Source organism: Hippopotamus amphibius, chromosome 1, assembly GCF_030028045.1.
Source record: "Hippopotamus amphibius kiboko isolate mHipAmp2 chromosome 1, mHipAmp2.hap2, whole genome shotgun sequence".
NCBI lineage: Eukaryota > Metazoa > Chordata > Mammalia > Artiodactyla > Hippopotamidae > Hippopotamus > Hippopotamus amphibius.
The window spans coordinates 19,754,934-19,767,249 of record NC_080186.1 but is presented as its reverse complement, the minus strand read 5'-3'; the positions used below and the strand labels follow the sequence as shown (position 1 = coordinate 19,767,249).

The 12,316-nt window shown below is 36.6% G+C and overlaps 1 protein-coding gene across 2 annotated transcripts in view; it reads right to left on the bottom strand.

Annotated features, from left to right (window-relative positions):
* MACO1 (macoilin 1) overlaps window positions 1–12,316 on the bottom strand; it is a 53,547-nt gene that overhangs the window by 25,551 nt on the left and 15,680 nt on the right. For both annotated transcript variants that reach the window (XM_057700712.1, XM_057700711.1), the window contains 4 exons: window positions 11,977–12,103; window positions 7,472–7,595; window positions 5,780–5,958; window positions 4,029–4,530 (listed from right to left, as the gene is read on the bottom strand). In XM_057700712.1, coding sequence (XP_057556695.1) covers window positions 4,029–4,530; window positions 5,780–5,958; window positions 7,472–7,595; window positions 11,977–12,103 — 932 coding nt within the window. The remainder of the gene's footprint in view (window positions 1–4,028; window positions 4,531–5,779; window positions 5,959–7,471; window positions 7,596–11,976; window positions 12,104–12,316) is intronic.

Below are 12,316 nucleotides of genomic sequence, written 5' to 3'. Positions count from 1 at the left end.
TTCTATAATTGTTTTGCACTTAAAATATTTTCAAATTGACCACTGAAGAAAAAAATTAAGCAAGTCTCATTCTAATTTACAGGATTCCTTTCTCACCCAGCACATACAGTTAAAAAATTGCTTTTTTGTTTATGTCTAGAATTTTTTTCCATGTCAGAATTAAAAATATTTTTGACTACCAACATTATAAGTCTGTTTCTAAATAACTTGGGTAAAGAATTCAGAAATGACGCTGGCAGAAATTGGGTCATTTTGTAAGATATGTATTTCTCAAACCAAAAGAAAATTTTGGGGACTTCCTAGGTGGCGCAGTGGGTAAGAATCTACCTGCCAATGCAGGGGACACGTGTTCGATCCCTGCCCCGGGAACATACCACATGCCGCGGAGCAACTAAGCCCGTGCACCACAACTATTGAGCCTGTGCGCTAGAGCTCATGAGCCACAACTATTGAGCCCATGTGCCGCAACTACTAAAGCCCATGCTCTGCAGCAAGAGAGACCACCGCAATGAGAAGCCCGCGCACCACAATGAAGAGGTGCCCCTGCTCGCCGCAACTAGAGAAAACCCATGTGCAGCAACGAAGACCCAACACAGCCAATAAAAACAAACAAACAAACAAATAAATACAAAAGAGAATTTTGGAGTGGCTTTAGCAAGTTCCCAAACTTTTCCTAGGAAGGAGCCTAAAGGCACGGCTTACTGCCAAGTTCTCCACCTTCCCCCACCTTAGTGGACCTATCAGCATACTTTTTCTGTTATGGGCTAGGAGTAAACATCTTTGGCTTTGTAGGCCATAGAGTTTCTATCACAGCTCCTCAACTCTGCCACCATAAAGCAGCCACAGACACTATGTAAATGAATGAGTGTGGCTATGTTCCAATAAAACTTTTTTACCAAAACAGGCGGTGGGCCAGCTTTGGCCTATGTGCAGTCGTCTACCAGCCTGTGGTATACAGCACACTAGAGAACATCCCTGGAGATTGGAGAGATGGTGAAAAGACTGGAAGCACTGCTCGCTCCTTCACAGGGAACAACCACCAAACCTTACTTTGACAGCCACATTGATCTCCAAGAGTCCTCTTTGAAAGTGGACTTCCCCCCGCCGCCCCGCAAAATCAATGAATTGGTTCTTCAAATATAGCAGTTTTCAACCATGATATTGAGACAGATATAGCTATGCAGAATGTGTTGCAATTAATTTACTACTAATAATACAATACTGGTTTTCAAATGATTTAAAACAAAATTTATAAAAGGGATAATCAGTCTTATCTCTATAGCCAGCCTGGACCTATACATAGCCCTGGGTGTACCTGCAGGAATGAAGGACTCACGTACTACTGTCAGCCCATGTATGTTTGCATCAGAAGGAGACTTTGAGACCACCGAGCCCAGCCCCTTGCATATGAAGATAACAAATCCACTCTCTGGCTAACAGCTCAAACATGCCAGGTTTGGATTCATTACAGTCTTATTAATATTCATCAAAACATACATGAAGTCAAGGAAGAAGAAACAGGAGACAGTCAAGAAAGGCAAGGAATAGTGTGATAATTTGCTAGGATAGATATACTGGGTTGGCAAAAAAGTTCATTTAGAACTACTAGAAACAAAATGTTTCTAGTAAGATTGCTTTCTACTTTCTTCGTGAAATATTATGTCATAAGCATGTCCCTATATTATTTAATATGGCTCAAAAATATGATTTTGTAATGTATTAAAAATCCATCAAATAGATAGACTATAATTATTGAAATTTCTCCCCTATTGTTGGATATTTATATCACCTCTTTATTTTTTATAATATTACATTAAAAGTTGAAGATAATTCTATGGAAGCTTATAAAACTATTTAAATATAATATTTTATACTTACGTATTTGACAGCAGGCATTCCCTAAAGCAGAGTAATATTATGGGGCCCTTCAGATCAAGGCACATCAGAGTACACATTAGTGACCACAGGAATAGGTGGCCCAAGAGCAGGCACAGGAGCACTGGACCCACAACTGGAAAATGGGCCATCTGGGTCCTTGAAATTCTTTACTAAAGGCAGATCAGGTAGTAGAGCCAACCAACATGACAAGTGGGTCCTAAGTGAGATGGTATCACAAGACTGAGCCTTGACTGCTCTCTCTCTACAACAGCCAGCAAAGGAAAATTGTTTTGACTTGACTGTTATTATCAATAGTATGTGGGAGCAGGTGTTAAAAAGCTGGTGGCAGATGTTTCATTTATAGCATATGGTAAATTTGTGGGATATTCCCTTTAACATAGGAGGTCGACTGGTTTTTTTCCCATGGGCAAATGGAAGACAGTTCTCTGCCGAGTGTTTTCTCTGAAGGATATGATGGGGCAGAATGTCAAAACAAACAGATGTGGATGCCAGCCTGGCATCAGCAACAGCATGGTATGCTTCCACAAGTGGCTGAGGGCTATGAAACCTCTAGAGCCTTCAGCAGTAGAACTCACATATATTTCCCTTCATCTGGCTGCCAATCAGAAAACTAAGACAAATTAATAATCTAATTCATAATTTAAAACACTAGAAACCTTCCCTCATAAATTGCTCTGAAGCAAGCCAAAGGAAGAGGAACATAAGATAAATTAGTGGAGGGACGGAGTTACAATTGCCCTCCTGAGTTATATATTTTTAAAAAGCTCTATGAAATAATGCCATTTACAGCAATATGATAGACCTAGAGATTATTATACTAAGTGAAATAAGTCAGACAGAGAAAGACAAATACCATATGATATCACCTATATGTGGAATCTAAAATATGATACAAATGAACTTAATTACAAAACAGAAAGAGACACAGAGATATAGAAACCAAATTTACCGTTACCAAAGGGGAAAGGGGGTGGGGGAGGGATAAATTAAGAGTTTGGGATTAGCAGATACAAACTACTATACAGAAAACAGACAAACAACAAGGTCCTACTGCACAGCACAGGGGACTATATTCAATATCCTGTAATAACCATAACGGATAAGAATATGAAAAAGAACTATATCACTTTGCTGTACACCAGAAACTAACACAACATTGTACATCCACTATACTTCAATTTAAAAAATAAAAAAACAGAAAAAAATAAAAAAGCTCCAGTTCAGACCTCAGTTTCCAAATTGAAAGCGATGAAGTAAAAGGAATATATGTATACTTTATAAAATACATAAAACGCAACAAAATTAAGTCTGAGCCAGTCAAGGTAATACTTTAAAGATGGGAAAGATACATTTCTAATTAAAATCTAAGTCTACCACTGTACAGCTGACCCTTGAACAACGTGTGGGTTAATCCCAGTGTAATTTACAGCTGGCCCTCCATATCCATGGCTCCTCCAAAACATCCACAGATTCAAGCAACCAGGGGCTGCGTGTACTGCAGCATTTACTACTGAAAAATAAACACAGAAAAGTGGTCCCATGCAGTTCAAACCTGTGTTGTTCAAGGATCAACTGTATTTACCTATGGAATTTTTAGAAAGAGATTATTTTTCAAACCTAACTTTCCCAGAATTATTTGGGGGATAATTCATATTTTAAGGGGAAAATCAAGAACAAGTACAAGGTGGTAAAGGACAACTTTCTCCACTCCCCACCCCCCCATTTCTGTATCTGTCTGACAAAGATTTGCGTGAACAGGACACAAACTCTTCCTTTTGTGTCTATGCCACAAGAACTTTGGATATTGTAAACAGAAAAGGTCAAGGACCAAAGATACACCTCTCAAAACCATGAGAAGAATCAAGCTACATGTACATTTGTCAAATGTGGAAAGTAATCACTGTTACCACTCACTCAGAACACTGGAAAGAGCTGGAGTCAATACTTCTGGACATGGCACAGGTGACCAACAAACCCATGTGAGATAAACATTAGATGTCAAACACCACAGGGTTAATTGTCACAGTATCTGATCACAAACAATTCCTTCAGGCCTATTTGGAAGTGTCTTTCAAGACCGAAGTCAAGTTTATGGGAAGTGTTGGTAAGGACACAGCACACACACTTACCTTACCAGTGCATCTGGTTTGCTTAGCTGGTTATTAGGAATACAGTTTTCCATTAAGTCCTTGTGTGCGCTTGGGCTCTTGCTAGTGCATTTCTGCTTCTTCTCATTTTTACTAGATGAGGAAGGAATGCTCCCATTTGTGGCGCTGTGACTTCGAGGTGAGGAGTTCACAACTCCACTGGCATTTTTGTAGTTTTTTGAGGAAGCAGTGCATGAGTCCTCTTTCAAGAGATTTTCTGTACTTCCCACAAGATCATTATTTAATCTTTTACTATTGATATGGTTTTCCATATACTCAATTTCTTGTATTTTAGAGTCTACAGGTTGTAGAATATTGTTGTTATTTATTCCAAGATTGTGTTTTTTGGCATCTTTGTCTTTTTCTTTCCCTTTTTCTCGGTATTCTATCTCTGGCAAAGTTGTGGAGAGTTTTTTGTTGGCTGGGATACCTCCGTTGTGGTGTATGAGGATTGAGGAATCCATATCAGGTAATCCTTTGGCTGCTACAATACCAAAAACAAACCAACAAGCAAAAAAAAAAACCCACACTGGAATATTTAGTTGTAAAAAAACACAGTGGACTGATTCAACAACTGCATCATCTACAGTTAGAAACTCACTACATTAAGTTGCAAACTCATTCAGAAGCAATAACCACACCACATTATGCTAACTTCAAGAAGCAAATCCAAAGAAAACTGAGAAGCTGCACATTTAGAAAATTGCCATCATTTACAAACACCAAGCCATTAAAGTTCTGGCCTTGAAAATAATATGAGGATTTTACAATTAAGTCATACTTCATTTATCAGTCAAATCAAACTTGTCTATCACTGGGATGACAGGACACAGGCCGATCATATTCTTAAAAGGCCACATTCTAAAAGATTAAACAGACTTAGTAACTTTACTGAAAAGAAAGAGATGAAATGAAACAAAGAGGTGTGATGTTAGAATACAGGGCATCTATCCTTTGCCTTGACCCTATCACTAAAGTAATAAGTCTGTTATCATCTACCAGGCCACTTGCAAAGAATTTTCTGTATCAGGTCTACATATTTCAAAGAATATGTCTTGTCAAAGTCTACTTGAAGAAATAATTTTGCACCACACCAGAGAGTAAGATTTTGTCATATATTGACTAAAAACATGACCCTCTCAAACCAAAGAAAACTGGTATTGCTGTCAATTCATCTACTGAATTGGTTATATATTCATGAGAGAGCTTGTATTAGAAAAAGGTCAATCTAGGATCCATGTTGCATTATACAAACCATTTAAAATGAGACCTAGCCATCTTTGCTCTATTCAGAAGAGTTTTGACTTATAAAACAATTCTATATATTTACATCTCTATTTTGCTTATACTTTGGTTCTTGGCTTGTTTCAATTACAAATGCACAGTTATATAGACTATTTTGTTACTGAGAATAAATATTTTAAAATATTTATAACAAATAAAATATTAAAATAGAAAATAAGCTATAAAAGTGAAATATATAAAAATAAAATAAACATATTTAAAATTAAAAGCACATGGCCTTCCGACACTAGGTAGAAAACACCACACACATTCTGTATTTCATGACCAAACAAAGCAACAGCCCTGAAGAGAAACACCAGAAAACAGGGAAGGCATTGGTAATTTTCCAAAGCCCTAGAAACTTTTCCGAAAAAAAAAAAAAAAAAAAATACTGACAGACAAAATAATGACTAACTGATTGAGCCAACAGCTTTAGAGTAAAGACCTACCTTCCTCAGCCTCTTTTTCTTGCTTCTGTAGCATCTGTTGCTCTGGGGGGAGGGCTTGTTGAAGAAGCTGCATGTAAAATTCGTTCTCTTTTTGCACTTCCTTTTGCTTCCTCAACCGCATTTTGTAGCTTACATAACTTTTGAAGCCAAAGCCCAAAGTCACCACAGGGTACCCAATGCTAGAAAGAAGACAATCCCACCAGTATGTAAGTTAAAAACAAACAACACGTGCATCAAGCACAGGACACCTATGACTAAAATTAAGAAATAAATTCTTTAGATGATGATGATTCAGATGAGCACTCAGTAAGCACGCAAATAAATCTGATGTCTGCTGTGGAAATCAGAGGCAGCTCGTACATAGGGCAAACCCCCAGTGAACAGCAGGACTGCTGGACCGTAAGCGGCTGCCCATCAGACTCTGGCATTCTTCAAATGAACTCAAGAAGTTACCACAAGACTGCTGGATACAATGGCTAATGTCTTTGATTAACATTCAACTGCCTTATGCATGATTAGAACTTAGAAATCTGTATGCTTTTAAGAACTAACAGGGTAGAGATTCTATGAGTGGTCATAAGTAAAGATTACAAGTGTTAAGAAATCATTTGCTTTTTAATACTAGAAGTCAGGGTCGAATTCAGGTGACTGATCTTCTTGCTGCTTAAGGGGTACTGTCACCAGCTATTCCTGGAAAATTAGTTACATAAACACTCTATCAGACATAAATTCAAGAATCACTTAACTAAGTATCTGATGTTATCGGTACCAACATTTGGTTTGCACCAATGAGTTAAACCAGCTGTATTTACAACTCTAATCTCTGAGATAAAAAGTTGAAATATTTTCATTCAACTCATCAGTCTATCTAATATCATTCCAAAGCCTCTGAAAACACTGTCAAAACTCATATTAAGCTTCATTAATGTTAAAACTTAATTATAATTAGTCTAAATGTGATCACACCACAAATTTAAAGTTACAAGTTTTACTGACCAGGTTTATTCACTTGTTTGTGAAAAGACTTTAAACATACTGGAAACTATTTTTTTGTTATCGATTCCTATTTATTTTGGTTTCTGCCATAAATATTAACAAAAATTGGTACATTTAAAAGAAACATACATTACGTGGTAAGTTCCGCAAAAAACAAAAATCAAGCTCATTGTAAGAAATGTTTCATGGTTTAAGGTTAAAAATAATATTCCTTAAAAAATTATTAATAATATTCTCTTGCTTTTGTAAACAGGCAAAGGAAATTGTAAGTTCACTTAAGCTCCATGAAATAGCCATATATTTCATTAAGACTTTTTGGAATCATCATCTGATTACAATAAAAATAGGTAACATGTATCAGACACCTATGTGCTTGGCATTAAGTTAAATAATTTACATATATCACCTCATTTCATCTTTCCCATGACACCCCACAAGACAGGTTCCCAATATATAGGTAAGAGAACTAAGACTTAGAGAGGGTGACATGTCCAAGGCAGCAAAGCTGTCAGGAGGCAGAGTTGGGATTCAAATGCTCATCTGCCTGACTAGAGGGCTCATGCACTTTACCACACCATGTTATGTTGTCTTCTGGGTTCATGTAATATCTCTAAGAGAACATTTACAACCGAATTTACCATTCTACATTGAAGACATTGAACTGGATTACAGATTGAGAATACACATAATACTCACCAGTGAGCAGCAAATGGACGACAAAGGTCTACATGAAAATTTTTGAGATCTTTAAATCTAATTGCTGCTTCAATATAAACAAAGAGTATCCACAGGGATACTGTGGGCAAACACACTCCTCTTTCTGTGGGAAAGCAACAGAGAGACAAGCATCAATGAAACATTAACTAATAAAACACATGGGTTGTTTGGGAGACTGGTTCAACTATAGTGACTTTCATTTAAGACTTTCAAACTAATTAAAAAGCAATTTGATTCAAAGTGAAAGCTTTTATATGACAAAAGATGCTTGGAATCATAGACAAAAACAAGCATTCTGGCAGAAAATATTTATAATATATATAAAACAAAGAAGTCATAGCCCTAGCATACAAAGAGCTCCTACAAATCAATAAAAAGGCAACTGAAGAAAAAAATTTGAAAGTCATAAAAGAAAAAAATATAGATGGCTAAAACAACATGTGAAAAGATGCCAACTTCACTTCTAATCAGGGAGATGAAAAAGTTTTTAGTGAGATTCTATTACTTTAACCTATCAGATAAAGCAAAAATTTTAAAGACGGTTAATAGTATAGGGAAGATATGTGAGAGGCTTCCTTCTCATACTCAGCAATAATGTAAACAGGAGCAACTTTCTTAAAAGGCAATTTGGCAGTATAATTAAAAATACTTATACATTTGACCCAGAAATTCCAATTCCAGGAATCTACCCTACAGAAATACAAAAGAGCCCTGGGATAAATGTATAAGAATATTCAATGTATTATTTGCATTAGCAAAAAATAGGATTTAGATTTAAATGCCTATCAATAGGAACTGTTTAATTATGATAAATCTATATAATATGATGCAGCTTTTCAAAAGGATAAAGACCTGTACTACCATAAGATGATATGTAAAAAAACAACAAATTCTTAAGTAAGAATGAGTTACAGCACTAAGGAATGTTTCTGACATTTACATACTACTCAAAAAAATTTTTTTTTCTTACGTACAAGCTCATATTCCTTTTGTAATTAAAAACAATTTTCAATGTAGGAAAAAGCAACTTGCAATATAATAAATGAGACTCAAATAACTGGGTAACTTTCATTGGGTTTTAGAATCCAAGTTTGTAGGCTACGTCCAGTTATGTCAGGACATGACTAAAAATGGGATATTTTATGAAGATGGACCACAAAGGCATAAGGTCCACTAATTCTGGAAAGATCTCCTTTGAGACTGTATAAAGCAAGTAAGTTACAAAATAGAGAACTGGAGGGAAGACTCAGTGACCTGAAGAACTGAATGGCTTTTTTCTAAGACTCTCTGGGATGAAATACAAGAACGATAGAATCTTGGGACTAGAAAGAAGATCACTTATTCCAACTTCCTCATTTTATGGAAGCGTAAAGTGAGGCCCAGAGTTTATACAAATTGGGTCCAAATTCACAGAGGAGATAATAAATCTGCTTCTAAGGAGAACCTAAGTCCCCACAGACCTAGTCCATAAGGTAAGAAGACACCTGAAGCACTGTGAAGGCAGCTAATGGTCTCAACCATTCTTAAAGATTTAATATACCCAAAAAAGGGTATTTTCACAATGTAGGAAGACAAACAGCAACGCTTAGGATTACACATTTTCAAATTCATTTCAAAATGCACTTTTAAAAATTTATATTCTGGGACTTCCTAGGTGGCGCAGTGGTAAAGAATCCGCCTGCCAATGCAGGGGACACGGGTTCGAGCCCTGCCCTGGGAAGATTCCACATGCCACGGAGCAACTAAGCCCGTGTGCCACAAAAAAAAAAAAAAAAAAAAAAAAAAATTGTGTAAAAAAAAAAAAAAATTTTATATTCTGTACTCCCTATGTTAATTTCTAAAGTTATCATAAACAAAATAAGCAGAAAAAACATAAAAATTTGGACAAATTATCCATATTTCTACACCTATCCAATAAATAAAACCACACTGAAAATATTTTTGAACTAGTACAATAGTCATGCTGTACATAATTTTTTTTTTAAGTATTCTTTCAGTTTCTGTTATTTATTTATTTATTTAGGCTGTGCCTTGCAGCATGTGGGATCTTAGTTCCCCAACCAGGGACTGAACCCACACCCCCTGCAGTGGAAGCATGGAGTCTTAACCACTGGACCACCAGGGAAATCCCATACATACAGTTTTATATCCTGTTTTCTCCCTCTTAACAGCAAGGAAAAAAATTAATGATATAATATTTTCATTCTTTTGTGGCAATATATAATTTCATCAACCATTCCTAATATTCTTTTTTTTTATAAGTTTATTTATTTATTTATCTATTTTATTGGTTGTGTTGGCTCTTTTTTTGCTGTGCATGGGCTTTCTTCAGTTGCGGTGAGTGGGGGCTACTCTTCATTGTGGTGCGCAGGCTCCTCATTGCCGTGGCCTCTCTTGTTGCGGAGCACAGGCTCCAGGCACGTGGGCTTCAGTAGTTGCAGCACATGGGCTCAGTAGTTGTGGCTCACGGGCTCTAAAGCACATGCTCAATAGTTGTGGTGCATGGGCTTAGTTGCTCCGCAGCACGTGGGATCTTCCTGGAGCAGGGATCAAACCCATGTTCCCTGCATTGGCAGGCGGATTCTTAACCACTGTGCCACCTAGGAAGCCCAACCATTCCTAATATTCTTAAGAAAAAATTTTAAATTTTAACAACTGAAAGAGAAATTAATCCCAAGCTACAAAAATTACACTCATATTTATTGGGCCTAATAAGAACACAGTTTGTTTGTTCACTAATCATTCCAAATTAAAACATACTTCATAACTTAGGTATTCCAACATGCATTTCTGAGGCTAGTGCTAAAGAGGCCAATATCATTTATAACATTAGCTTCATTGCTGCCCTGTGGGTCACCTACTCAACTCTAATAGGTTCTATTAATAGTTATATAAGTAGTTTTTTCTCAACTAGTAAGACATTATTAAAGTAATTTAGGGAATCATTATAGTTCATCAGAGTCACAGATTATCTGAGCTGGAAGGCTCCCTGAAACATTATCTATATTACTCCACCTTCATATGACAGAGAAGAAGCTGAGACCTAGAGAGAATGACAGAATGACAAGTATAAAGGGCAACTCACTCGAAACTGAAGCCCAGGACAAGTAAAAACTGGTATATAGAAAAATCACTTTAACTAGAGGGAAGCAGACTAAGGAACCAGCGTGCTGGCTTATAAATTCAGGCAGACATGAGAGAGTGCTGAAGATGGAGAAAACCACACTCACAGCAGATAATTTAAATAACAGAGCTGAACTGTGTCTTCTAACATGGGAAAACATCATCCTTCTAGCATTCAGAGAAGAGAATGAACGCTGCTCCAGAGAGCTTTTACTAGCTGGCACTCCATCAGTGGTCAAAATGCTACAGGTTGCAGCTGGACCTAGGAACCAAGTTTCATGCAGCTTTGCAGAAAAGTGTGACAATCTGAGAGCCAATCCTCACATCCATGTGTCCCGTGTGCAGGCTTCGTAGTGGACTGGAGCTATCAAAACATCTCATCTCATCTTAGTTTGTAATAGCAAAAAAATAGCTCTAAGAAGAATGGGGGTGACTGTGTGGCTCCACTCAAGTCAGAACATATCTGAAATAGCACATTTTGGTTTCGAGAGCCACTAAGAACTAGGGAGATCAGAATGGTGAAAGTGCTTAAAATCATATACAAGGAAAAGCTGATGAAATCAGAGATGCTTTCTCTGCAGAAAAGAAGACAAGAGGATATGACAGTTTCTTTAAGTTTCTAAAGAAATGCTAACACGGATGGAAGATTACATTCATTCAGTGTAGCTCTAATGTAGAAGTCCAATGGATGGACTAGAGGGATGGTCTGTAAGCCCCATGAAATTAAAAAAAAAAAAAATTCTGTATATTCCTATATATTTTTCTGGGGAAAGCCCTTTATATCTTCTAAGTGATCAGTGAGCCCCAAGACAGTCAAGACATGCTGGGTCAAAAGTATAAGGAGGAAAATTCTGGCTCACTATGGGGAAGAATCTTCTATTCCAGCTGCTCCAAAACAACAACAGTTAAGTTCCTTGTCACTGCAAATTTTCAATCAGAGATTAAACCACCATGTGCCAGGGATGCTTTGGGGATTCTTATACCAAATAAGGCTCAACTAAATGACTTCTGACATTCCTGTCAATGCTGAAGCTGCGGGAACATTTTTCCTATTTGGCACATGGCTGTCTTCAAGTCCACCTAAATAAAAACTGCTTCAACTTAAAAAAAAAATGGATATTTTCATAGTGAGAGTCGGTAACTGAAATGCCTACAATCGAAATATCAAATCATAAAGGCTTAAACTTCTGATTCAATAATAAAAAAAGAAAATATATTTTAAAGGTATATTATAATCTATTATAAAAAGGGTCTTTAAAATACCCACATTAAATTCAACTCTAATTTATTCAAGGAAATCAGCACATTAAAAGAGTTTGAATCTAGGATTTCTATCCATCTAAGAAACCATTAGGACTTACCTGTGTGCCATACATACTGAACCCACACATATGTACTAGCAGCAAAAAAAAGCCATTGTATGGGGATGAACAGCAGACATATTATATTTGATGTGAATGCTACACAAACAAAAAATACTGAGAAGGCCTAAAGGGAAAAACAAAACAAAAAACACATCTTAGAATTTGTTAATTTCGAACAGATCATTAAAAGCACATTGTACAAAATTTCTGAAACTGCTATGCAATAACTATAGAGCAAGTTACAGCAGGAAATTTAAAATATTTAAAATCACCCATATAAAAAGTAGTGGTTAATTTAGCATTAAAGAGTAATCCTATTTATGGCCTTAAATCATGA